The sequence below is a fragment of the Aulonocara stuartgranti genome (genome assembly GCF_965226115.1).
Source record: "Aulonocara stuartgranti genome assembly, chromosome: 14".
NCBI classification, from domain to species: domain Eukaryota; kingdom Metazoa; phylum Chordata; class Actinopteri; order Cichliformes; family Cichlidae; genus Aulonocara; species Aulonocara stuartgranti.
In genome coordinates, this window is record NC_138950.1 from 2,409,389 (window position 1) to 2,434,039 (window position 24,651).

General features: G+C 44.6%; 1 protein-coding gene across 3 annotated transcripts in view; it reads left to right on the forward strand.

Moving 5' to 3' along the window:
* The window catches only part of LOC309687444 (uncharacterized protein), a 38,215-nt gene extending 18,703 nt beyond the window's left edge, over positions 1-19,512 (forward strand). For all 3 annotated transcript variants that reach the window (XM_082502429.1, XM_082502430.1, XM_082502431.1), the window contains exons 2-4: positions 10,145-11,723; positions 13,936-14,460; positions 18,478-19,512. In XM_082502429.1, coding sequence (XP_082358555.1) covers positions 10,358-11,723; positions 13,936-14,460; positions 18,478-18,500 — 1,914 coding nt within the window. In that variant the 5' untranslated portion in view covers positions 10,145-10,357 and the 3' untranslated portion in view covers positions 18,501-19,512. The remainder of the gene's footprint in view (positions 1-10,144; positions 11,724-13,935; positions 14,461-18,477) is intronic.
* The last annotated feature ends 5,139 nt before the right edge of the window (positions 19,513-24,651 follow it).

The window sequence follows — 24,651 nt, forward strand, 5'->3', positions numbered from 1 at the left end:
ATCAATGGGCTGTGTGTGTGTGTGTGTGTGTGTGTGTGTGTGTGTGTGTGTGTGTGTGTGTGTGTCATGAATATTTTATATTAATCTAAAAATTGCAAATAATGTTACTAAAGCCTTGAAATGAATCCAGTGCCCCCCGTGCCCCCCTTTAGATGCTCCCCTGATTATTGAAGGTATGACAGCGATGGAAAGTGGGACGGCTGCTGATTTAAACACGTAACAGTTCATCTACATACATGCACTTATATTCTACTGTAGGTTTACTGTAGGTTTACTGTAGAGTTTTCACTGTGTAAAACAAACAGTAACGTGTACACAGACTCAGCCTCGACATTAAACTAGTTACAAGGTGACAACTGAGTCGTTTGCATCAAGTTTTTAAAAAAAATTTTTTAAAATAGCTGAGTAATTCAAGTCACACGACGAGTCATTGGAGCCTTTTTTATATACTCAGCTTTATGTATAACATTACAACATACTGTAGATTTATGTCGCCTGTTTAATCTGTGACACAGCTTTATAATAAATGTGAAGGCTACACCGCGCCCTCTTTAGAGTCCCTGCTGCATGCTGCTGTCTTCTAGAAAAAGAGAGGAAGGACATCTGTATTCTTACGTTTACAAAAAATAAGATCAACTTAAACTAAACCAGCAGTTTATCTGAATAAGCAGAAGTTTAGTTTCAAGTTTTACTTCAGGTTTGCCGTCTCTATAAAAGAAAGCAGTGCTGAATGTGAAGCGGCTCCACCAGAAGCTTCATCTGCACTGCTGCTGTGTTTTCAACCTTTCTGTTGAGCAAAAGAAAGACTGCTTGAATCTTAGGATACGTCCTGGTCACACATGTGCCCCTCAATACATGTAACGGTCCATCTGGTTCAAATGTGAGCGACATGCTGTACGGCCCTGAATCATCAGCATCGGCTTCCTGCTGTGTTTTCTGCTTCACTAAGAACAGTCTCTTTATTTCATTAACCTCAGGCATTTCCTTTAATGTGACAGCAGGAAAAATCTACTTGTTAACAATGAAACTCTACTTAAACTTAACGTTGAATTTTAATTTTATATAGTGCCAAATTAGGACAACAGTCACCTTATATTGTAGTGAAAGGTAAAGACTAGGTTATGCTGACAAATCAAATCATAATCAGCAATCAAACGACTAAACATTTGGCGACAGTGGGAAGGAAAAAACTCCCTTTTAACAGGAAGCAACCTTTGGCAGAACCAGGCACAGTGGGCGGAGCCATCTCCTGCAACAGGGTGGGTGTGGACTGAGATTGCTATGCCTACTTAGGCGTTGCAGGTTGGAAAATGTCTTGAAAGTAAAAGCTGGTTTAGTCTTTGTGGGCAGTATTTGTGTTGTTGATCATGTTCATACAGATCAGAACAGAATCGGAGTGAATAGCAGCTGCAGTGAACCATACTTTTGTCGTTACTGGAAGTAAAAGTATCCACGAGCGCTTCAGTTCCTCAGAAGGTTTAAATGTGGAGCTTGACAGTGAGTGTGAAACCTGCGAAGGGTTAGGTGAGGAAGCTGAGTGCTGTATTTGTGTGTGGATGCAGCACTGAGTGTTTTTATGTGTCCATGTTGGTATCAGGAAGGTGTGAAGAGGAGGGCTATTATCGCAGTGTGAAGTGGAAAACTGTGATTGGCCATTCTGACGCTTCCCCATTGACCCCCATTATAGCTGCATTAACGGGCGTCCTGCAGGATTAGATTGCCATCACAGAGAGTGAAAACACATGCAGCTGGAAATGCACCCGAGAGACGCCGAAGGCCCTCGCATGATGACAAAGTTATCTGCGCCAGCGACGGTTTACCTCCAGAACTTTCAAACTTTCTAATATGAACAGAGTAAATCTCTGCAGACAGGTGAGAAGGGAGACGATGGTGTTCACTGTAGGGCTGCCACAAACGATTATTTTGATAGTCGACTAGTCACCGATTATTTTTGCGATTAGTCGACTAATCAGATCATCATCCATTGGACGTAAAACTACAGCTTATTGCACCAGCAGCATCTGCTCTTATATAACTATCATTAGCTTACAGCTTTAAGTCTTTAAGGTGCTAACTAAAAATAAAGACAAGATGATGGTTTATTAAACTTCACCGAAACAATCTGCAAATTTCATTAAAATTTAATAAACTCCTTGCTATCTAAAATATAACAGGACACTCGAGCATCTCACACTTCTGATGATCAGCTGTCTGCTTGATGTTTATTCAGCTGTGTAAAACCTATAACTTTAATCTCAGCCAAACCGATTTACTCAGGAACAAATAAAACACTGAAAAAAGCCAAACAATAACATTTTAAGTTATCTAAGTGACTCATATATCATGTTTAACCTGAGTAGCGAAAGACGGCGGTGGGTTTGAAAACGATTAGTCGGGAGTCCGGTGTTCTCACGGCTCTAGTGACCTAGCCCCCGGCTCGCTATCGAGCTAGTGGGTAACAGACGTCTCCGAAAACGTCGGAGCGCTTTTGAAAATATGTGGTGTCTTGATAAACTGAGCAGATATTTGAGGTTTACACAGCTACATTCTCGCCTGAAAATATGTTAAACGTTTATTTTGTGACCCAGAAAGAATAATAAGAGTAATATTAAAACTAACTAGCTGCCGCCATTGTTGGAAACTGCGCTGGGCCGCGCTATGAATTCTGGGACACAGCTGCTTCTTCTTCTTCGGGGTTTAACGGCAGCTGGCATCCTTGTACATGCAATGCTGCCATCTTCTGTTTCAGTCCGTTATTACACTCTTAAATCCTGCTACTTATTCCTGCATCTTTTGTGATCTTACAAAGCTTCAAACGACGCGTCGACTATTAAATCAGTCGTCGACGATTTTGATAGTCGACGTAATCGTGACTAGTCGACTAATCGTGGCAGCCCTAATTCACTGGTACATAAATATTAGATTTCTGCTTCAGTTGGCGTAGATGATGGATTAAATGTTCCCTTTCTGTCAGGTAATCTACAAAATGTACATACTGAACATTGACAGAGCCACTGATTAGTAAAGTCCAACCTCTGACTCCTTAACTGAGCATTTTCACAGCCGCCATGTTTGTTTTGTGGTAATCTAAACCAAAATGTGTAAAATGAGGATCATGTTGTTTTAAATAAGACTTGAAACCATAAACCAGGCTTTACATAAACCTTTGGATTATTCATTGATTGGTTAGCGTGAGCGTCTTACTGCTTTCAGTTCGAGTCACATGGTTTTCTCCTTTCCTGCTCTCAGTCTCACTGCGAGCACACCTCCGTGCACAAAGAGTGGAGCAGATTTTAATCACAGTGCAAGAAAAGCTGTTAGCATGTTAGTGTGAAATGCTTTCTAACTGCTGATGCTTTGCTGTTAGCTTCCGTCATGCAGTGTTAGCTCTCCTCTCACCTACAGCATAATCATATAAAGCTACAGAGGCAAAATTGATTCCACTTTTGTGTGGACACGTGTTTAAATGTTGCGTCCGGCTATCTTACCTTAACTGTGCATCGAGTTGGCTCTGAAATAATAAAGATGTTTGTTGCAAGTTGCCAAAGACTGATGGAAAACAAATCAAGTAAATTGCTAGTGAACACTACGCAGCTTTCAGATGTATTCATTAAAATGTTTTCTCATTACGTTGATAAAAATGAATTCATTACATCCTCCCAAACTGTATTTGCTGTTCCAAATTGGTAGTTCATGAATTAGAAATATGCTTCAGCTCGCAGCAGTGTTGCTGTGTTTACAGTTACGATACAAAGAGGTTTCGAGTCTCATGCGTCTCACTCAGTCAGTGTTGTGCTTTGACTCCACATATTACACACGTCCTAAGCTCTGACTGTGCAGCTGTGCTTTTGCTTTCCATTGGAATTGAAGTGCAGTTGTGTGCTTTCGATCTTTTGCATGAAGTTAAACTTTGACTCCCGGCCGTACGGTGCTCACAGACAGACTGCATCATAGTGAGTCTGTACCAGCCCGGCACAGAAGGTGACTCATCCCAGCTGCTTCGTGTGCCTAAAATGTATTATTATCGACAACGCTCAACTTAACTCACAGCTGCACAAACGCAACACATCTTGTTGGTCCTTTGAGTCTTCACTTGACCTTGACAAGCTACACCACATCCACTCCCTTCGTTTAAACCTTTCCAAGATGCCGGCGTCACGATAGCGGTCGTTGCTCATGTTAAACGAAGATGGTCGTTTTCTCGTACCAGTCAGGAGCAGTGTAATCAAAAGAGATTTTATTTTTTCATATTTCCCCAAGACCTCAGAGCAGAACGAGGCAATGACGGCAGATATGATATTTATAAAGTCAGGAACAATATTTTAAAAAGGGAGGCTGGGGTGAGGTGGGCTGCACAGCTGGTTGCAGATGTGACTGTAGGTTAAATTAACATAAATAGATCCCAACTGTAGCAGGTCTGAACCAACACTGTGGTCGATTCCATTCTCTTTACTTCATTAGACCAAATTTTAATTATTTCTTCAAATACTTTCAGGAGACTCGAGCTTCAGGACTTTTCTCAGTTTCCAGAACTTGTGGTGTTGAGTTTTTACGCAGTAGTGTGGTGGTGGATTGCCAAGCGGCTTGCAAATGTAGGTGGTCTTAAACATCTTGGCTCAGTGTCCTTTATGATATTTGCCATTGATATGTCTAGAAGGAAGTCTGCTAAACCACCAGATGATGTGGGCTGAAACCAGATGAGCTGATCTGCCGAGCTTGACTTCATGACCTACCTGAGTGAAGGTTATGCTTGATTGAATCAATTAGATTTTAAATGTTGCTGAAATGTGTGGCTGACTCCTACTTCCTGTGGCAAACATTGAGGACATCAGCATTTAAATGTATCATTTGACTAGTTATGGGGACATGTGCTCTGTTACAATAAATAAAAATGGTGAATTTGGGTCTAACAATCAGAAAGATGAATATAAAGCTGATAAACTGGGAGAGATGAAGACTGACAAACAGGTTGGAGGAAAAAGATCAAGTCAGAGATGGAGAGACATGGGAAGGTGAACGAGAACAAACGTGATACAAAAGATGCCGAAAGAAGAAGCTGGCATCGCAAAAGACATGAAGGCAAAAACGAGACGGTGACGGCAGGAGAGACGGAAAGAGTGAAATAAACAACTGAATGTGGCTGAGAGGAAAAAGGAAGGAGGATGAATTAAAGTGAAAAGGAAGAGACAGAAGAGAACACAGCATGAAAGGAGAGGCAAAAACACCCAAAGACAAAGATTTAATGAGAGGGAGAGAATAAAGACGAGTGCAAGAGAGAGGAAAACAAACGAGAACGAAAGAGACGGACGAGAAAAAACCAGACAGACGGAGGTGAATGGTAAGAGGCAAACGAACAGAAAGAGCGGATTCACAATCAGCCCATGTCTGCGCCACTCCTCCTCCTCCCCTTCCTCGCTCCCTCCCTCCATTTTGTCATCGTCCTCTGTCTGATGCTGTTCCAACACCTCGGGGCTTCAGCCTCACATCCACCATCCAACACGCTAATGCTCCTCTGCTGCAGCGTAATCAGACGCCAGCAAGAAACACAACAAAAACACAATCCATCCAAAATAAAGAGCGACTGAAACAAAGCCCCAGCTCGTCTCGTGTGGGCGAACGTGCCTCAAACATCGAGGTAGAACCCAGCAGAAAGTTGGATCAACTGATGCTATAACGTCTGTTTAAAGCTGCAGTGATGAGGATTTCTATTCTCCTGTGTCGCCGTGCGATTAATCCTTAAATCCCGTTTAATGAATCTGTGGTTGAGATGATCAGTCACCTCTAATTCACAGCAGAGCAACTTTTTCTCACCGGTCCTGTTTTATTTGAAGCACTTGTCCGCTCTCTGACGGCCTTGGCTCAATGCTGATGTTCAGTGTTCTTTGAATCAGTTTATTAAAAATGTAAAGAACGGTCTGTTAGGTTATGTCAGTTTTGAAGCTCAGCGTTACGGCAAATGAGGAGCGTGAGACGAGTTTCAGACTTTGTTAGAAGCTTTAAAGACGGGATTGAAACGGCTTTCAGATGCAGACATGAAGGGTTAGGGTTACCCCTCTCTGGTCTGCTTAAGCAATCAATAAATAACAATTAATGTGTGGCCCAGGTGTGCCCCACATCTGCATTTCTGGTAAGTATTGAGACCTTTGTGCCAGACCTCCCTCACGCAGGTAGATCCTGTAAAGTCCAGCTCCTGACTTTTTAGGGCTTGTTGGACCCTCGTGATACCTGCTGTATTCCAGCTCATGATATCTAGGGCAGTGGTCCCCAACCTTTTTTGCGCCACGCACCGGTTTATGCCCAACAATATTTTCATGAACCGGCTTTTAAGGTGTCGTTGATAAATACAAAATAAAGCTAGTACCGGTACCGAAAAAAAGATTTATTCATAACACACGTGAAAAGACCCAGGAAAACCGAGTAAACGATAACAAAATAACACTAAAAACCGCTAAAACCCCTGAAAACCATACATTTTACACCTGAGCCTCAACTCTCGCAGCCCGGTACCAAACGACTCACGGACCGGTACCGGTCCGAGGCCCGGGGGTTGGGCACGGCTGATCTAGGGTAGGGGTACGTACCATAACCTCATGTCATCCGGTAGCCTAGAACACAAAACCAGTGGCTGACACTACTACTCTTTGTTTAAAGTCCAGTGGATTTGATTCGATCCAAAGAACATCCCTAAAATCCCACAGGTCTGATTCTTTGGTAGGTTTTGTAAGACTCACTTAAATGATTAATAATGATCAATATTAAAGTGAAAACAGCCAAAACAAAGCAGCCTGCAATGGAAAAACAGATGGTGGTGCCAGTGTCCATCAGTCTGTACGACTTGTTGTACTTTGGCATCAATCAGCGGCACATCAATGAAATTATTCTATTTTTCATCCTGTAAAAACGGAACTGAAATGACATATCGAAGTAAACCCGAGTCGACGTTTGCTTGGGAAGTATTTTGATGAAACCAAGCCCATCGGCGTCTGAATTATTGATAAGCAGAATATTTGATCAAGAGCTTCTTAATCTCTGTCCAAACTCAGCTGCTAATGTGATGTTTCCAAACAGTCTGAGCGAACGCGTCGCCAGATGAAGGAAAGAGGCAAACAAACCAATTATTGGAAGAACGGGACCAAGATGGCTGATATTTGACAAACCGTGATGAAGTCCAGTGAGCTGGAGTTAAATCAGTCAGCGCCAGCTGGGGGGGGATAGTATAAAGGTGAATGCATGTGCTGAGCGTCATGTGGCTGCTAGCCTAATTTGTGTTTATTTCGGCTAAATGACGCAGTGATTTTAATATTGTGTGATAGTGGCGGTGTATGTGTTTCTATCCCTAGGCTACAACCTTCAGGGGCTCAGAAACCAGCCACATGGTCACATTTATTTCTGCCAATGCTTTTATTTTGTCTCTTGGATTTTAACTCTAATGTTGCTGCTTTTTCCAGTCACTTCATATAATTTGTGTATATTTTTTGTTTTTATTAAATGCTGCCCTTCTTTAAAACGCACCAAATAAATGAATAACAGCCAGTCAGGCCCATTCGTGTGCTTGACATTGGTAAAGGTGAAAAAATATTCACCATTTGAGCTTCCAGATTCAATAACTCAGACATGAAATGATACGAAACCTCTTTCTGACTGCGGTAAAGTCCAGTACAGCATGAAAAACACGAGTAAGAAGTGACCATTGTGGCTAAGGCAGCCACGGCTATAAAAGTATTTATTCAAATATATTTTTGCATAATTCAGGGCAGTATTTATTGCCCGACTGTACGGCCCACAGCTGCACACACAGTCTGGTTTCAGGTTTCCTAGCTGGATAATTTTGATGTCGATTGTTACAGCTTGGACATCATAGTCAGACTTCCAGGTCTGAGGCTGGAACAAGGCTGATTGCTCCCTCTTGGTTAAGGAGTTGTTGTCCCAAGCAAGGAGCTGAAGTATCCTGAGTTCTTGTTAATGAGTGATGGGAAGGAAGGTGCAAGACTGACGTGCCATCCAACGTTCGCAGTCAGTATATTTGTGGCAACGAGAGAACTGAACTGAGCTCACACGACCACCAGCTGTGGGTCGCGGCCAAAAGAGTATAATCTCAGTTAAGAGTGCAAGAAAGGAGCTTCCTCTGAAGGGCGTGAAGGTGACTCTGATGAAGGAGATGGCGAGAGGAGATCCGGGCATCTCTGCTGAGACTGCTGCAAGCAGCAAAGAAATGATGCATGGATGGAGCACTTCGACGCCGTCCTCTGTCACCACAATCTTTTATTACAACGATTAGTTTAGCAAAAAAAAGGGCTTTTATCACCTGCTCTCACCAAACCTTTGAAGCGTCAACACTGGCAGGCATGAATATATAAATGAGTGAGTCGGTCAGGCCGGGACACAGCAGTTTGGGGCAAAGCCACATAATGTTGGTATCAAATGTCACAGCGAAGGTAGTAAAGATAACACGTCATTTAGATGTGGCACTATGTCGCAGGGAGCTCTTTGCTCTTCCCACAGATTTCCTCCGAGCAATGTCAGCGAGGTCTGTCGCAGGTGTGCAGATGTGCACACATCACTCAGTAACTGCTCTCTGTGATTGCCGTCCATTATATCTGAGAGCCCTCGTGGTTTTTTGCTGCATTGTTTTGTTTCTAGTTATTGTTTCTGCATAATGACGGGGTTTCGCTTTTTGTGTGCGTAGGTATGAAATTGAACTTGATTTGAACTAAAACCAGCAGCAGTTTATGTCATTCACTCCAGAGTAAGATGGTTGTAACGTGCAAAGGTAAAAGCAGTGCTGTAAAATTAGTGATTGGGGTGGCCGGGTAAACCAAGCGTCTAACACAAACGCTTCGTATCGTCCTCACCGGGATTTATTTATGCAAATCCAAATCTTTACTACAGAGGTGTTGAACAACAAATCAGACGGCCCGTAAATCTGCCTCTCGCGCCGCTCAGCCATCACGGGATAATGAGCGCAAATCATCCGTCCCATCAGCAAGCCAGAAAGACAGGCAGTCGACCAGTAAGCCATCCAGTTGGCCGGTCAGTCAGTTGTGGCAACAGCATAGTGTGAGATTATCTGGAGCATGTGATGTATGTGTTTACACCTCGCTCCCTCCGTCTGCCTCTCCTCTGTGTGATTGTCTCTCCACCCGAGTGCCTCTCCATCGGCGTCTGACTCACTCTTTTCACCTTCTCCTCTTGAGAGTGTGCGACTGTGCACACTAAACGTCTGGACTCTCAGAGCTGAAAATTACTCTGCGTCGGCACTCGTGTGTGTGTGTGTGTGTGTGTGTGTGTGTGTGTGTGTGTGTGTGTGTGTGTGTGTGTGTGTGTGTGTGAGTCATTGATCTGCTGATTCATTCATTAAACTGTCAAAATGTGTTACAACCGAGGAATGTTTGGAAGCAGCAGTCTGGTCGTGTTTTATAGTTTTCCTCAATGAAAACAAACCACACCAGCAGCACACTGATCTCACCAGCAGGTGTTTTATGTGCGTCTCTCAGAACAAGACGGACAGTGTCTAATTGGTGCCACGTACCAAACATATAAAATACACGATGATTACCCAAAATGTACTTTTGCTGAGTCAGTGCTTGTGTTCTTATACATCATAAAGAACACAATTGGTGTCAATATATGATTGAAGCTAACATCCCGTCCCACTCTCCTGTGATACTGATGGAGTTGTAAAGAAAAAATAAATCGTGCTGAACGACAACAAGCAAAGCAACAAATGCTTTACAAGATCCTGTGAGCGCGACACCGAGGCCTTCCACTTCTGTGTAGGTTTTGCATTTCATCCTTTTCAAGGTGTGTTGCGTGTATTTATATCTTTGTGTGGACCAAAAATTGCAAGTTTACTGTACTTATAGGGACCAAAATCCAAGTCGCACAAGTTGAAGGAATTTTAGAGACAAAATATGTGGTTTTAGTGTCAGGGTTACAGTTAGGCTATGTTTAGGGTAAGGTTAGTGCGTGTGCGTGTGATTAGGAAACATGCCTGTATTTTGTGTCCTGCTGAGATTCCTTATCATGTTACACTTCATTCCTCATTCGGTGCAGACCAGACCAGACTCATTGAGCGCCTATGGTGTTGCTTCAGACTATTAACCATCTGTCTCTCGCTCTCTCTCCCTTTTTTTTCCTCCTGCAGGAGTTTGGAGGTCTAGTAGGATGCTGAGTATCTTTCCTCCTCGCCACTGCTCTCAACCCTGCTCTCCATGACCTGAGAGTGCCACCACAGCGGGAGGAACGAAACACTAGAGAGAGAGAGAGAGAGGAAGAGGAGGACAGAAGGCCAGGGAAGAAAGGCAGGCCGGAAGGAAGAGACTTTTTTTGTTGTTATTGTTTGGTTTCCCTTTCTGAGATGGCGGCAACGGAGGCCAGCACAGCACCAGTGCTCCAGGAAGATGGAAAAAGCACCGAAAATAAGCCAGCAGAGGTGGAGCAAGCGGCCAAAAACGCCAACACGAGCTCAGAGACTGTCAACGACGAGGCTGTCGATAAAGACGGCACAGCCGTCAACAGCGAGGTTGTCGAAAACAAAGAGACTGTGAATAACGACACAGCGGTGGCGGACACAGTGGGAACTGAGGAGGGGGCAGCCACGGCGGCAGGCGAGGATGCGCCGCCGCCTCAGAGCTGCGAAAACACCACTTCCTCTGAACCCAAGACCTCGTTCCTGGACTCCTTCCTCAACAAGAGTGGCCTGGGAAAGGTGATGGGTGGAAGGAAGAAGAAAGAGCAGAGCGCCCCTGCAGCTGGAGGCGAGGAGGGCGCGGCTGAAGGAGGGGAGAAGGAGGCCGATAAAGGAGGGGAGGAAGCTGCAGCAGCAGCAGCGGAGGGAGGAGCAGAAGAAGGAGGTGCAGAAGGTGAGGCGGCGACAGAGAAGGCTGCGGAAAATGGAGAGAAGGAAGACGAGAAGAAAGCGGAGAAGGGCAAACCAGCGGAGGCGAAATCCACAGTTCGAGATTTGATCAGGAAGCCTGTGGCGAGAATCTTCTCCCATCGCAGCACTGAGAAGAAGGAGGGCGCCGCTGCAGAGCCCCAGAAACCAGTAAAGGTCCGGTCCAAGTCTCTGGACCGGCTGGAAGATCCCGAAGCACTTAACACCACTGCAGACTCCATCATAGAAGAAGGAGGAGCAGCGGGAGGTGCAGAAGGGGAACAGAAAGCCTCGGCCTCTTCAGCAACCACTAAGCACATGAAGCGCTGGCACTCCTTCAAGAAGCTCATGGCTCAGAAGGCACACAAGAAGACTGGAGGAGGTGAGGATGGGAAAGAGGAAGGAGCAGAGGGAGAAGGAGGTGGCGGAGACTCCTCCACACTTGACTCCAAAGAGTCAGGCCAGAAGAGGTGGAAGCTCAAACGCTCCTGGACCTTCCAGGGCTTGAAGAGGGACACCTCCATGTCCGGCATCAGCGGCAAGGCCAAGGGCTCCGACAAAGACTCCGCTGAAAACGCCAAGCCCGAGGAGCCTGCAGGAGGAGCTGAGGGAGGAGAGGAAGCAGCTAAGGCAGAGGGAGGAGCAGAGGAGGGCAAGACAGAGGGAGGGGAGGAGAAGGAGAAAGCAGAGGGAGGTGAGGAGGAGAAGGCGGCGGCAGCAGGTGGAACGGTGACACAACACGCCAACGAGATCTGGACCTCCTTCAAGAAGCGGGTCATCCCCAAGAGCAAACGCACCAACACGGAGTGCCACCCCGGAGGCGAGGAGGAGGCGCCTGCGGCCTCGGGTGAGTCAGCGCAGAGTCGAGCGCGCGAACATAACTGGTCTTTACGAAGTCTTCATCTGACCTCAGTCACCCTGACGTCAGCCAGCCAAAGCAGTTGCAACCGTCTTTATCCAGGCTGTCAGTGAAGCATGTGCAGGTCCAGTGGCTGCAGGTGTGTAACCGCATTCTGCAGGTATGTGGGCGTTAATGTGGGAGGAGCCAAGGCTGATAATGTTAGCCACACTCGGCAGACTCTTGCTTTAATTTAGGCTTGTTTTACTCATAAATGCAGCCTTTTAACGGCTTCAACTCTGCACATCAAGATGTTCTTCTAAAGGACAGGGTGTGGGCATCCGTGCGTGACGAGTGACCGTGTTGGTGTTACGCTCATCAACTCTTGAAACTTTAGAGGTTCCTCTTTAAAATCCCTCCATCCATCCATTCGCTTCTGCTCATCCAGTTTTTAAACTTATAACCAAATGAAACTCATTTAATATCTCACCAGTTATCACATGACCTGCACTGGGGGTTTGGCCTTTAGATTGAGAATCGCTGCACTTTGGGCGTCGTCATTTCCAGGTTTCTGCTTCATGATCTTTTGGAGGAAGTTAAAGCGAGCAGAGATGTATTAAGAGTCTGACTGCAGGTCTTAAGCGTTGCTGTGTTTTTGTCAGCGCCACAGTTGGACACCGTTTAAAAATTCAGCTTCTGAAGCCGGCAGCTTGTTTGCACTCGTTTCAGTCTGTCGCTCTCCACCAAGGACACGCAGGAGTTAAAGGCTTGCTAACTCTGGGGGAGGTAATGTAATTGAACATTGTCCCAAATAAAATATTCAACGGGTGATGTGAAATTCAAATTACAGCATAACTTAGGTCAACAGAAGAGACTAAATTAAGCTTTACTTTCTGCTCTTTCTTCACAAGAACACAGCAGAGTGAAAATGAGAGATTTGTTTCTTTAATGGCTGAGAAAATATTCCACCTTCTTTGGTTCAGAGTTGAAATTTCATGTTTTAATTTTAAAAATAAAAGTTTGTTCTTGTTTTTTTGCTTTAAGATAAGAAAAACTTTATTCATTGGGAAACATGGCAGCTCAAATATTCACCACAACCTGAAAAAAACTTAAATAACATGATGTCATTGTTATCCAAAAGGGCTTATTCCTGTTCCTGCCTTTCACAATAAAAGACCTCAACAGAAACAGTGTAATGATCCTTGGATGATCTGATATCGTCGTGTTTGTGTTCCCAGATCATCATGAAAATGTTGTTCCAGGATCAACATTGCAAGTGACCAATCACATTGTTGTGACGTTATTCTTTTGCGCACCAAGCCATTCGTTCATTTATGAAATTCCAAATTTTGCAAGTACAATATCAGTTCTGCTTACCGTTTACCGTTTATTAAAGGGTTAGGGTCAGGGTCCGTTGATCGGCGGACAGAAGCGGTTTCTCGCAGCTTAAGTACAGTTTTTTGTTTTACGGCAGTTTTTCCCGAAGTCGCAAAAGTATGACGTCACAACATTCTGATTGGTCACTTGCAATGTTGATCCTGGAACAACATTTAATATGATGATCTGGGAACAACACCAACACGACGATATCAGATCGTGCAATGATCCTTAACGTAGAAGAAGGAAAATCTTAAAAAAGAAACCAAACTACAGAAATATGAGAAGCACTTTTTACAAAATAGACTCGACAGCTTGTCTTTGGTTTTACAACTTATCAACTGTTTTCTTAAAAAGGAAATGAACATTTGTCTTTTTGTTTGAAGAACCTGATTGAATGAATTTCATGAATGTTTGCCAAGTGTAAGAAAGGACCACATTAGCAAAATTAATGAAATCATAAAACAAGAAGAAAGAGAAAACAGGGATGTATTTGATAAGACGTGATATGATAAGGACTTACAGTCTTCAGTGTAATTAGATTAAATGTTGGCACCGCGCTGGGTGAGCAGCGGCGTGAATACGATAACGTGAGAATGAGGATTTTTACATTGATGCCATAGGTGGAGCTACTAAAAATATCAGACAAGTTAGAAGCTTAGAGATCTGGACCTCAAGGACGAGGTCAGACTCTAATATTTTTAATCAATAAATTTGTTTTTAGTAATATAAATATTTGCTAACACTTGATGAACACTTCTTCCACTCACCCGCTGTAATCCTGTGCGACTAATTGATGCACACCCTGATGAACTTTAACCTCAAATGCTTTTTTCCACTCCAGGTGAGGAAGGCGCCACAGAGGACGGCAAAGACGGAAAGTCGGCCAAAGCCAAGCGCTCACATTTTGGCCGTGCGGTTTCCCTGAAGAACTTCATCATGCGGAAGGGCAAGTCCACCAGTGTGGACACGGGCGAGGGCGCCAAGGAGGAGGAGGCCACAGAGGGAGGAGAGGCAGCGGCGGTGACAGAGGAGGGAGGTGCTGACGGCGAAGCTGCCGCAGCGATCGCAGAGGCCAACGACAAAGATGCAGCGACGGCAGCTGAGAAGACACCAGCGGAGGAGAGTGGAGCGGAGCCGGAGAAGGAGCCGGAGAAGGAGCCGGAGAAGACGACGGCCGAAGCTCCGGTGACCAACGGGGAGAACGGCTGCTCCAACGGCACAGAGGAGGAGAACGCCACACATAATCACCAGGAGGAGGAGGAGAAGACGACGGGGAGCAGCCCCATGAAGAAGAGCAAGGAGGCGGTAGGGGTGAAAGATGAGGCCAACGCCAAGATCATCAACGCCACGGCGGCCGTGAACAGCGGTGAGTTAGAGCACGCCGACCGGGACTCTGACGAGCCTCAGAACAGCAGCAGCAGCAAAGATGGAGAAGCTAACGGCAAACGGCAAGAAGCGCTAATAAACGATAGCAATAAACGCGCCGCACACAGGGACCGCCAGACGCAGATAGCATTAGCTGTTAGCGGGGAGAAGGGGGAAGGGCAGGGGGTGGCGGAGTCTCCGCAGAATGGAGGTTGTCACGATGCTAAAGATTCACATGACCAGAGAGAGGGTGAGGAGGAGGAAATGAGGAAGAGGGAGCTAAGAGAGGCGGCCGTGGTCATTGTTCAAAACGTGATGTCAGCAGCAACCGACCAATTAGAGAAGGAGCTGTGTGTGGACAATGGGTTAAACGGGTGCTATGATGCTGATGCCAGATACTAGGAACACACGCACGTGATGCAGTGAAATGTGACAATGTAAAGTAACACACACGTTAGCACAGATTAGCACAGACGTGGTGATCATGGAGCTCTGAGGGGAGGAGCCTATCTTTGTGCAACGACTGAAAGCAGGAGGAGGAGCAGTCTCCTCAAATGTCACAAATACAAAAAAATCTGATTCAGAATGAAAACAAATGAAAAGCAGGAAAACAGCTGACGCCTGCAGGCGCTCCAGAGTTTAGCACTGAGATGTAAACTGAACTTTGTCTGCGGCCGAGGTGACTTAACAAACATGCAGTTACTGAATTTGAAACAGGATTTCCTTTGAACTTTGAAATTCAATAAGAAGACACGATTTGAAAGAATTGAATCTAATTTATTTAGTTTAAGTAATACATTTTTTGGTGATTAGACTCAGATGAAGCTCCACAGCAGGTCAGAGTCCTGGTGAAAGATTGGCCTGGAGCAGAGTCATGAAGACTTGGCTGAGTTTAATAGTGTGGTCAGAAGAGACGATGTATAGTCTAGCAGCCCAAACACCTGAGAGCGCAGGTAGATGAGTGAATACAGATGTTTCTTACTGAACCTGTACAATAAGAGGTTAAAGAGCTGAAGGTGGCTGTTTGAAGCCCCAATCCAAGCAGCTGCTGGCCTCCGTGGTGACAGAGACCTGCACCGCAGCCGGGGTAAAATCTAGCTTATGGTCACCGTTTGCGTTACACTCTGATATCACCACAGCCCTGTAACACTGGCGCTCGACTCACTGCAGTCTCCTGCTGAAATACAGGTGCGACGGCAAACTCGAGCTGCTGGGACTGATGGTTCAAAGCTGTTTGAAAGGTTACAGTTTCACCCCGCCTGCATTCAGTCGTTAAGCTAAGCTAGGCTAACCGTGACCAGCTCCATATTCAGCCCACGCACTGACTGACGCTGTTTACTTGTACGTTGAAAGGTGCACGCACAGAACCACGCACTGTATTTATAGGCATGCCAGCTTTTCTGGGCGATCGCTCGGTAAACATAACGCAGTTCTTCCTGAATCCCTTTAAGTAAGTCGTAGAGTAGATGTTTGCTCAGCAGTGAATCACCTGCGAGTGTTCAGCAGAGAGAGAGAGAGTTCATGCACAGATGAGCAGCAAAAAGCCATCAACGGTGACCGGGACTCAGGTGGCGAGCGCGGGAGGAAGCCGGCTGCTCGTGGACTTGTATGAAAATGTAAATATCAGATCATCTGCTCTGCGGCACATCGCGTTAGAGCTAATTTGATGTTGAAGTCGCTTTGGTAGGTTTTGACCCACACACGAGAGGATCGAGGACAGGCACGAGGAAGTGTGACGATGGAGGTGAAATTTAGCATCTCCTGACATTTGGAGCCTTTTCTCTTCTTTACGTGGGGGCGGTCTGCTCCGTGGACTTGCTCTTTTCCTTCCTGTTCCCACCACTTCCCCCGTTCCCACCAGGGAGCCGGCAGGAGCTGCTGGACGCTGATCAGTAGGAGGTGAAGTGCCTGCGAACCAGAAGGTGCTCTGTTTCCTCCTCCATTATTTATCACTTCCAGCCTCCTCTTCATTCAAGCGCTACGTGAGGCTCGGTGTCCAGCGAGCGCCTCGCTTTGATCTCTTGCAGCCCGGCAGATGCTCGCAGAGAGGATCGCAGCTCCTCCTGCTGCTGCTGTGCCGTTCACGGGGAGTCTCTTTGAAGCTCCAAGTCTTTTGCTAAAATGAGCTCGGTTTAACGCCCAGCGTTTAGGACAGTGTGCCGAGCTGTCTGCGACACCAGCAGCTGGGCTCTGCTGAAACGCTCAGTAAAGGGTTTTTATTTGGTGGCACAAAGAACCAGCATGGAAATAAATGCCATACCAAAACAGATGAAAATTTCAGCTCTGATAATTAGTTTAGATTTTTGGATGAAGCATCTAAAATTTCACTCAGCAAAACTGGAGCTCAGACTTCATGGACCGTCTGCTAGCATGAATGACCTCACAGCAGCCGTATTATTGGTCACATGATGCCATTAAAAATACTCCAAAAGGCTCAAACATCACAAACGCAACCCAGAGGTCCAGTTCAGGGACTCCAGTTAGCTGAGGTGAAGCCTAGCAGACCACTAGCACCTACAGCCACCTGTGTCACCGTCCACCTGTCAGTCAAAGAGGCCACGCCCCTAACCCCTAATTGGTGGTGAGACCAGTGTCTGTATCAGGCTGTAAACGTGCTTCTTTCTGATGTAAAGTTGCACATTTTAACACCGACTCTGTTTTTGGCACTTCGGCGTTGTGCTTTCAGTTTCCAGCCCTCTAACTGGCTGCTTGGTTGACATACTGGTGGAGCTTCCAACTGAAAATGCTGCAGCAATTTGGCAGCTTTTTAAGGCTCAGTGTGTGATGAGCAGAGAAGGTGAGAGGTTTGGAAACCAAATAAATGATGTGGCACAGCTCTTAGAGAAAGACTCAGATGTCTTTACATCTGTAGTAACAGAATTACCATGTTTGTGCATTTAAACCTCCTTTCTTCTCCGGCCAGTACAGAGTTGGCTTCTGTTATTTCCCATATGGATGCTGTGCAAGTCCAAACTGCCTTCGATAACGCAGGAAGATTAATTTGTGGAAACTCTCAAGTTCAGTGCATGAAGTGTTATTGTAACCGTCACTGCATTGATAATATAAAAACGCATCTTTTGGGTCTGAAGTGAAGCCAGTGCACAAGTGCCTTAAAGCTGCGTTCTTTCTGCAGGGAGCTGCAGCTCACACTTTGGGAATCAGTGATGCAGAAATGTTTTAAAAGCCTTTTAATGTTGGCAAAATAAAGCAAGGAGTTAATTTAGTAAATTACGGCCATGTTGGACTCAGAAAAGGATGTTAATCCAATGAGCTTGCAGTGTGCTTCAGTTTGTGTGCTCACGCATCACATCCGGTCTCAAAACGCAGAGGTGGCGACGGTGAAAAACGTCTCGAGGCGTTAAACAGGACTTGATGTGCTGAGTCCGTCTTTCGGACGTGTGCTGGATTCGGATCAGATTGGATACCGTGCTGACTCGCGGCTCCATCTTGTGGTTCAAACTGGAATTACGTGAAAACGCAGCTCCGTGATCGCACAAGCTCCTGTGCTTCCTGCTGCTAGTTTTACACGAATCACGTTTAAGGCACCGGTTTTGTCACAGCGCTTCGACCTCTGACCTCGATCCTCAGGTGGCTTCTAGCTCTCACTAGCTGTAGCTGAGACAGCAACGGGAGAGAAAAGCTGGGTCTGGACAGACTCTCCTCCCTCACTCGCTCTCGGAGGGTTTTCTGTGTGAGCGAGGCAAAGACAGGCTGCAGTGGGTGGTCGGGTTTATTTACTAGAGGGCAAATCTCCTCCTCAAGGTCAAGAGCACAAAGAGCACAAGCACAGGTAGAGTAGCTGTCACGTGATCCTCCATGCTGTGACGACTCATTGTTGTCCTCGTCAGCTGTCGTTGTGTTGTGTTGTTCTGCTCTGTGTGCGTCCTGTAAGACCAACCTCCTCGTACTAAACCACTGAACACACGTGCAGCATTTAACCCTTTTATGTGACTGTTGCTTCTTCTTTTTTCCAATTTTTTAATCCTTTTTTTCGATCTCTTCTGTTATCATTTACCAGACAAAAAGGCGGGAAACGTGTGAGGCCACACAAAGAGGATTAGAACTGCCCGGGATTCGCTGAGCAAGGAGCTCTGAGCCCCACCCCCCAACTCCTCCACTTTCTTGTCCTCTTATTTCCTCCCCGTCCTCCTCCTCTCTCCCTTCATCCCTCCCAATAAATGGAGTAATCACGTGTTATCAAACCAACATGAGAGACGGAGAGAAAGATGCAATTCATGTAGATGAGAAGAAAAATGATTACTCGGAAAGCAATAATTCAAGCCCTTCTTTTTGTCCATCCATCCGTCATCCATCCATCCTTCATCCATCCACCCCCTCTGTCCGATACAAACATCCAGTCTTTTTCTTTTCTTAATCCTTTCTTTGCTTGTCTGTGAGATTTTATATTGTCTACGAGAGAAAATGAAGAATAAAAAATGAAAATCGAGACATTCCACTTTCCTCCCCCTTCTCTTCCCGAAGCTCTGCCGACTCCTGATTGGTGGATTACATAAAAAAAAAAAAAAGAGAGAGAGAAAAAGACTGTTAGTTTTATATCGACGGCCATTTTGGTTTGTAGTCCCCCCTCTCCTCCTCCTCTTCCTCCTCCTCTTCTTCTTCCTCCCCATCTTTGCCCCCCGTAGATATTTGACAGTACAGCAGGACCATGTTGCTTCCATATATAAACCGCCCCAAGGACTGCCACTTCCCCACCAACACTGCAATGTCTTCAGCTCTGTGTGTTTAATGTTTTTAGACTGTTATATTGTGTACATGAATTTAAAACAAAGGAAAAAAAAGAAAAAAAGAAAATCCATCATTGAATATTAAAGTCAAACTGTTTCTTTTTGTTTGTTTTGTTCCCGTTTGGTTTCAATTCTTCTTTTGTTTTTATTTTTTAAAAACATCTTCTCACTATTACCGACGATTATGCTGTAATTAAAATAATAATAATAATAATAATGATGTTTTGTTGGTCCAAGTTTTCACATGTCCGCTAGCAAATTGTCAAGAAAAGAAATAGTACAATAAAGACTAAAATCTAACAACTAAACTGCAGGTTTCTATTTTTATCTGCACGCCTGAAGGCTCCTATGGTTTGAGGGGAGGGCGGGGCGATATGCTGAAATATGATTGGGCGCTCGTTAATCTGCATATCGATAATCTCATCCTTTTACGTAACGGGTGGAATAATACGAGATTTCTTTGTATTAAAGTAGATCTGCGTGTATTATCTGGCAGCAGGCGGCTGCTGCTTCCTGCGGACGGTCCAGGACGTCCGTATGCCGGACGCTGGTGTCGCACAGGTGGCTCAAAACTTTATAAAGGACTCGGCGACCTCTGCAACATCTTCATTTTAAATAAAGCATCATGTTTGTGCAAGTAGAGTGAAAGCAGTCCATGCTGTCAGTAGCCATTTAGCATATTCATTTTAGTTCCAGTTAATGAAGTTGGGCAAAGTTTAACTGTCACGTTCCCTCAGTTACACAGAAGGGCCTCATAGTGGCTGAAATCCAGGAACAACACACATCAAAGACGCAGGATGAAGCAAGAATGCAGATCATAAAATAATGTTTGTTCATGAACAACAGAAGCAGAATGAATGTGTTTTATATAAACTCATCAGGTACCTACACAACAGGTGAGGGCTTGCAGGACCTGATACCATCACACAACAGGAAACAGGCTAGTTCATGATCCTATCATTTGGGGCTTGATACCCATTCTCAGGGTGGGGGTGATGGCGTCTCCCCCCTGACCTGCCGTCCTGGCTCCTCCTTGCCGTAGCGTGATGTCCCTCATCAATCTCTAGCCGTGAGAGTGGTCCCCTCCTCCACACAGCTGGAATTGAACTTGCAACTCCCACTCCAAAGGCATGTAGTCTTACTACTACACTATCCAGTAGGATCCAATCGGTTCACTCTGAGGGAAAACTAAAGGACATAAATGTAATTTTCCATGGCTGATAACTGCAATAAAATGCAGGCTTTGGTGTTTTAAAACAGGAAATCATTTTAGCTCCATTCACTCTCATCATCGAGGATTTGGTCCTGCTGAGTTTCAGCCAATATCTGAGCAACATTTATAAAAGAAAGTGGAATGTCGGAGCAGCAGTATAGATCCCCTTTGTAAGAAAAGCATTTGACTTGCCTGATGTTGTTACTCCTAAATCAAATAGGTCTCAAAGGGTGGAGGGGAGGGGCTAAGAGACGAGGGCTGTGCAGCAGAAAATCGTGTGCTGTATATATGTAGAAGGTTTACTGGTGGAGATTAGAGAGTCGAGCTTCCAGTGTCCGGGTGAAGGTCCGCGGGCCAAACGTTGACGCTCACGGCAGCAGTAATAACACATGTCTCGCCGTCTGTGAAGTGTGTGATGATGATAATTCCCCGCTGTCAGTTAAAATCGGCAGCATACTGTCTCGCTGTCAGGCCAAATCTCTGGGATTATGTTATTATAATGTGGGAGTACAGTAGCCGAGCGTGCGCACACACACACGGAAACACCCTGAGGAAAACTGCTGCTTTGTCATTTAAAGACATCTTAATGGACGGCGTGTGATAATACCGCTCATGTTGGGAACAGCTCTGAATAGCAGATGGAGACGATGTCGGAATAACAGCTCGGTGGTTAAAGTCGTCTTTTTCTGAGTTCAGGTCAAAGACGGAAAAAAACAGGCCGAACAGACGGATTACAAATCGGGATTATAACGCAGAGACACCAGCTGCTAATTACAGAGCAACACCTACATGAACGGGGCCCACAGGCCTCTGCTTTTAGGATTAAAGTAACACCAGCGCACAGACTAACATCCAGGCTCCAGCAGCCGTCCTCAAGTTTGGATGAATTCTATTCTTCATTTCATTAAAGACAGATAACGTAACCCAAATTTGAATGTTTTATTTAAAGAAACCCTTTCTGCTCATGCTCAGTGCCAGTTTTTCATGCTTGGAGTCTGGAGCAGCTTTGCATGATTCACAGTTTGAAACTAATTGAGGCTTTACTGGCTTTTTAAAAGTGTACTTGGACACAAATTCTTTAGCTTTCTTAGTTCAGACTCTGCTAGAGCAGCTTTGCATAAGTCCTTGTTCAAAATAAACCATCTTATTCTGAGGCTCGGTGTAACTTTTTAGTTCATCGTCCAGGTTCTCTGCGCCAACTGTGCCAGAATAAAACAGAAATAGCAGACAGCAGGAATAAATGACATACAGTGTAAATATATACAATCAAGGAGGAAACAAAATAGTTGTACTTGGAGGCGAATAGAGTCTGAGTGGCCTGAGTGATGATTCGTGGGTGGGTGGAGAGGGGTGGGGTTTGTTAGCAGTCTGATGGCCCAGGGGAGGAAGCTGTTAGTGAGTCTGGAGGTGTGGACCTGACTGACCTCAGGTGCATCGGGTCAAACAGGCGGTGGGCGGGGATGCCAGGGCTCTGTGATGGGCCTGCTTTACCTGAAACAGGAAGATGGCAATGGTCCAGGTTAGAGCAGGGGGACATGGCCAAAAATATTTATCACGATATACATTTGAAAATTTGCGATAACGATATAACTGACACGAGACAAAATACTTTACAACGCCACAACTTTATTAGTGCAAAAAAAAACATCAGTGTATTTTCACTTAAACAAGCAGCTGTTTTTTATCTGCATTAAAGTTATATAAAAACATAACAGTGCAAATGCAAACTCCTCGCTGACAGTTTAACCAAAAGGCATTTCCAGTGGAAACTGGCCGACATGTCCTCAGCATAACCATGTATCATATCCACAAAACTTAAAAAGAGGTTATACACACACAATATGGTAATATCAGGGGTCGGCAACCCCGGGCACGCTGCAGCTGGCACACAAAGGGTTAACTGATGGCACGACCATAGCTGGACTGTGATTTTTCGTTTTTATGGGTCAATGATTTTTTTTATTTTATTTTATTTTTGTAACGGTATAAACAGTGAGAGGTGGTGGATTGGCCAGATGCTGGTCGATGTGTAACAATAACTCAGTTGTTTGGTGGTGGCTGTGGCGGAGCTTCCACTGAGGCAACAGGTGGATGAGGGAAGGGGAGGCAGGAGGAGGAGGAGAGACCCGAGGTGAACTGAACTTCGGGTAAGAAGTTATGAGCTGCAGTCTGTCTGGGTCAGATATAAACCAAGTTTAGGTGGAGTTTATTTTGTTGTGCTGACTTTTTACCGTCAGTTACAATAACTCGTACTGCGTGAGCTAGCATGACGGAGTTTCTATACAGCTGGGTGGTGCTATGATGTCACTGATAGTGAACTTTATTTTATTCATAAGGTCAGTTAGTAGAGTTGCCAACCGTCCTGTACAAAACGGAATCGTCCCACATTCAGAGAAAATATTACTCGTTTTGTGTTGAGCTGAGAAGGAACGCAGTTTGTCCCAGGCCAGGTAGGATGGATTCCCAGAACACCGGACTTCAGCTACAATGAAAAAGACACAAAGCTGGATTTATTCTGTGTTTACGCTGCACAGATGCCTCTTCTCCTCTCTCTCCTGTTACTGCGGTCAAGTGAGCCCTCACTTACGAAGTCACAGTCAAGCTAGCCGCTCCGCCAGCCGCACCGAGAATGTGGTTGCACTACTCTTACGTATATTACGGTATGGGTGAAGACTGGCTTAGAAACGCAGTGTTTTGTGTCCTGACACTATTTTACTTCACAATCCACTCCCAGTTTTAGTGTATCTCCACTTTCCCCCCTGTGATCCACAGCCCAAATTACTGTATGATTCAGAGAAAATTAACAATAAAATTTACCCAATTTACTCAACTGTACTCTTAATGTCCTCATCTTTGAGCTCAGATTACAGGAAAACTGTAAGAGGTGACACAGATATTTCACTGGATTCTGACTCTGGGTGACCCCCACTCTTCACCCTGTGATCCACAGCCAAAATTACTTTACGGTTTTTGAGAAAATTGATAGTAAACTTTGCACAATTTACTCTACTGTACTTTTATTGTCCTCGTCTTTGACCTCAGATTACAGGAAAACTGTAAGAGGTGACACAGATATTTCACTGGATTATGACTCTGGGTGACCCCCACTCTGCACCCCGTGATCCACAGCAACAATTACTGTATGGATTTCTGATAAAATTAAATCCTATTCCATTACCAAACAAAATGAGTTCATTGAAGTATTTGCTTAACTACAAGAAATTTCTTTCCACACACAATTTAAATTTTTCAAAATGTCATTCACACACCACCTCAAGTATCAACTTCAGTTTTAGACATTATTTATTCAGTGCTTAATCACAACAATAGCCACCTTAAGGCACTTACATAATAAGTTAAACCTTACAATAATACATACAGAGAAAAACCCAACAATCATATGACCCCCTATGAGCAACAGTGGGAAGGAAAAACTCCCTTTTAACAGGAAGAAACCACCGGCAGAACCAGGCTCAGGGAGGGGCGGGGCCATCTGCCCCAACCAGTCAGGGTGAGAAATTACATTTCTCAGATTACTGATTTCTCATATTACTACTACACAGTTTAGATATATTGTTATTCATTATCTGTCATCACACAAATCAACCCAAAAAATCAAAAAGGAAATACTTGAAGTACGAGCACAAAGCAAGAATGTTATACACATTGTGTTTTACACATGTGTTCCTCAAAACACCAATAACAACTATAAGCAGATTATTCAAGTAGCTTTCACTGCATGTGGAATTAGGTTACACAAAGCACACACTTCCACTCTGTCTTCTGAGCACTGCTGAGCTGTTCATTTGTCATGTCCAGGCATTCAGAATGGAACCAGCGGTTATCACATTGGATCTGTAAACAAAAGCATATGAACTTTCATAAACACATTACGTAAATAATTCTATGTTTTAATCAATTACAATCCTTAAAGACACAGAGTCAAATACTTTGTTGTAGATAACATAAAACTATTTAAAAAAATACTATACCCAGTCAGTGATGGAGGGTCCTGGATTAGGTGGTTTCACCGTTGCACACATGGCACAGTTGTTGTCACTGTCAAATACTTAAATATATATATATATATATATATATATATATATATATATATATATATATATATATATATATATATATATATATATGTTAGTGTTCATCAGTTTGACACAAATAAATATGTCCATTTGAAGAAGATATTACACACCAGAGGCCTCAAGTATTGTCCTTCGTG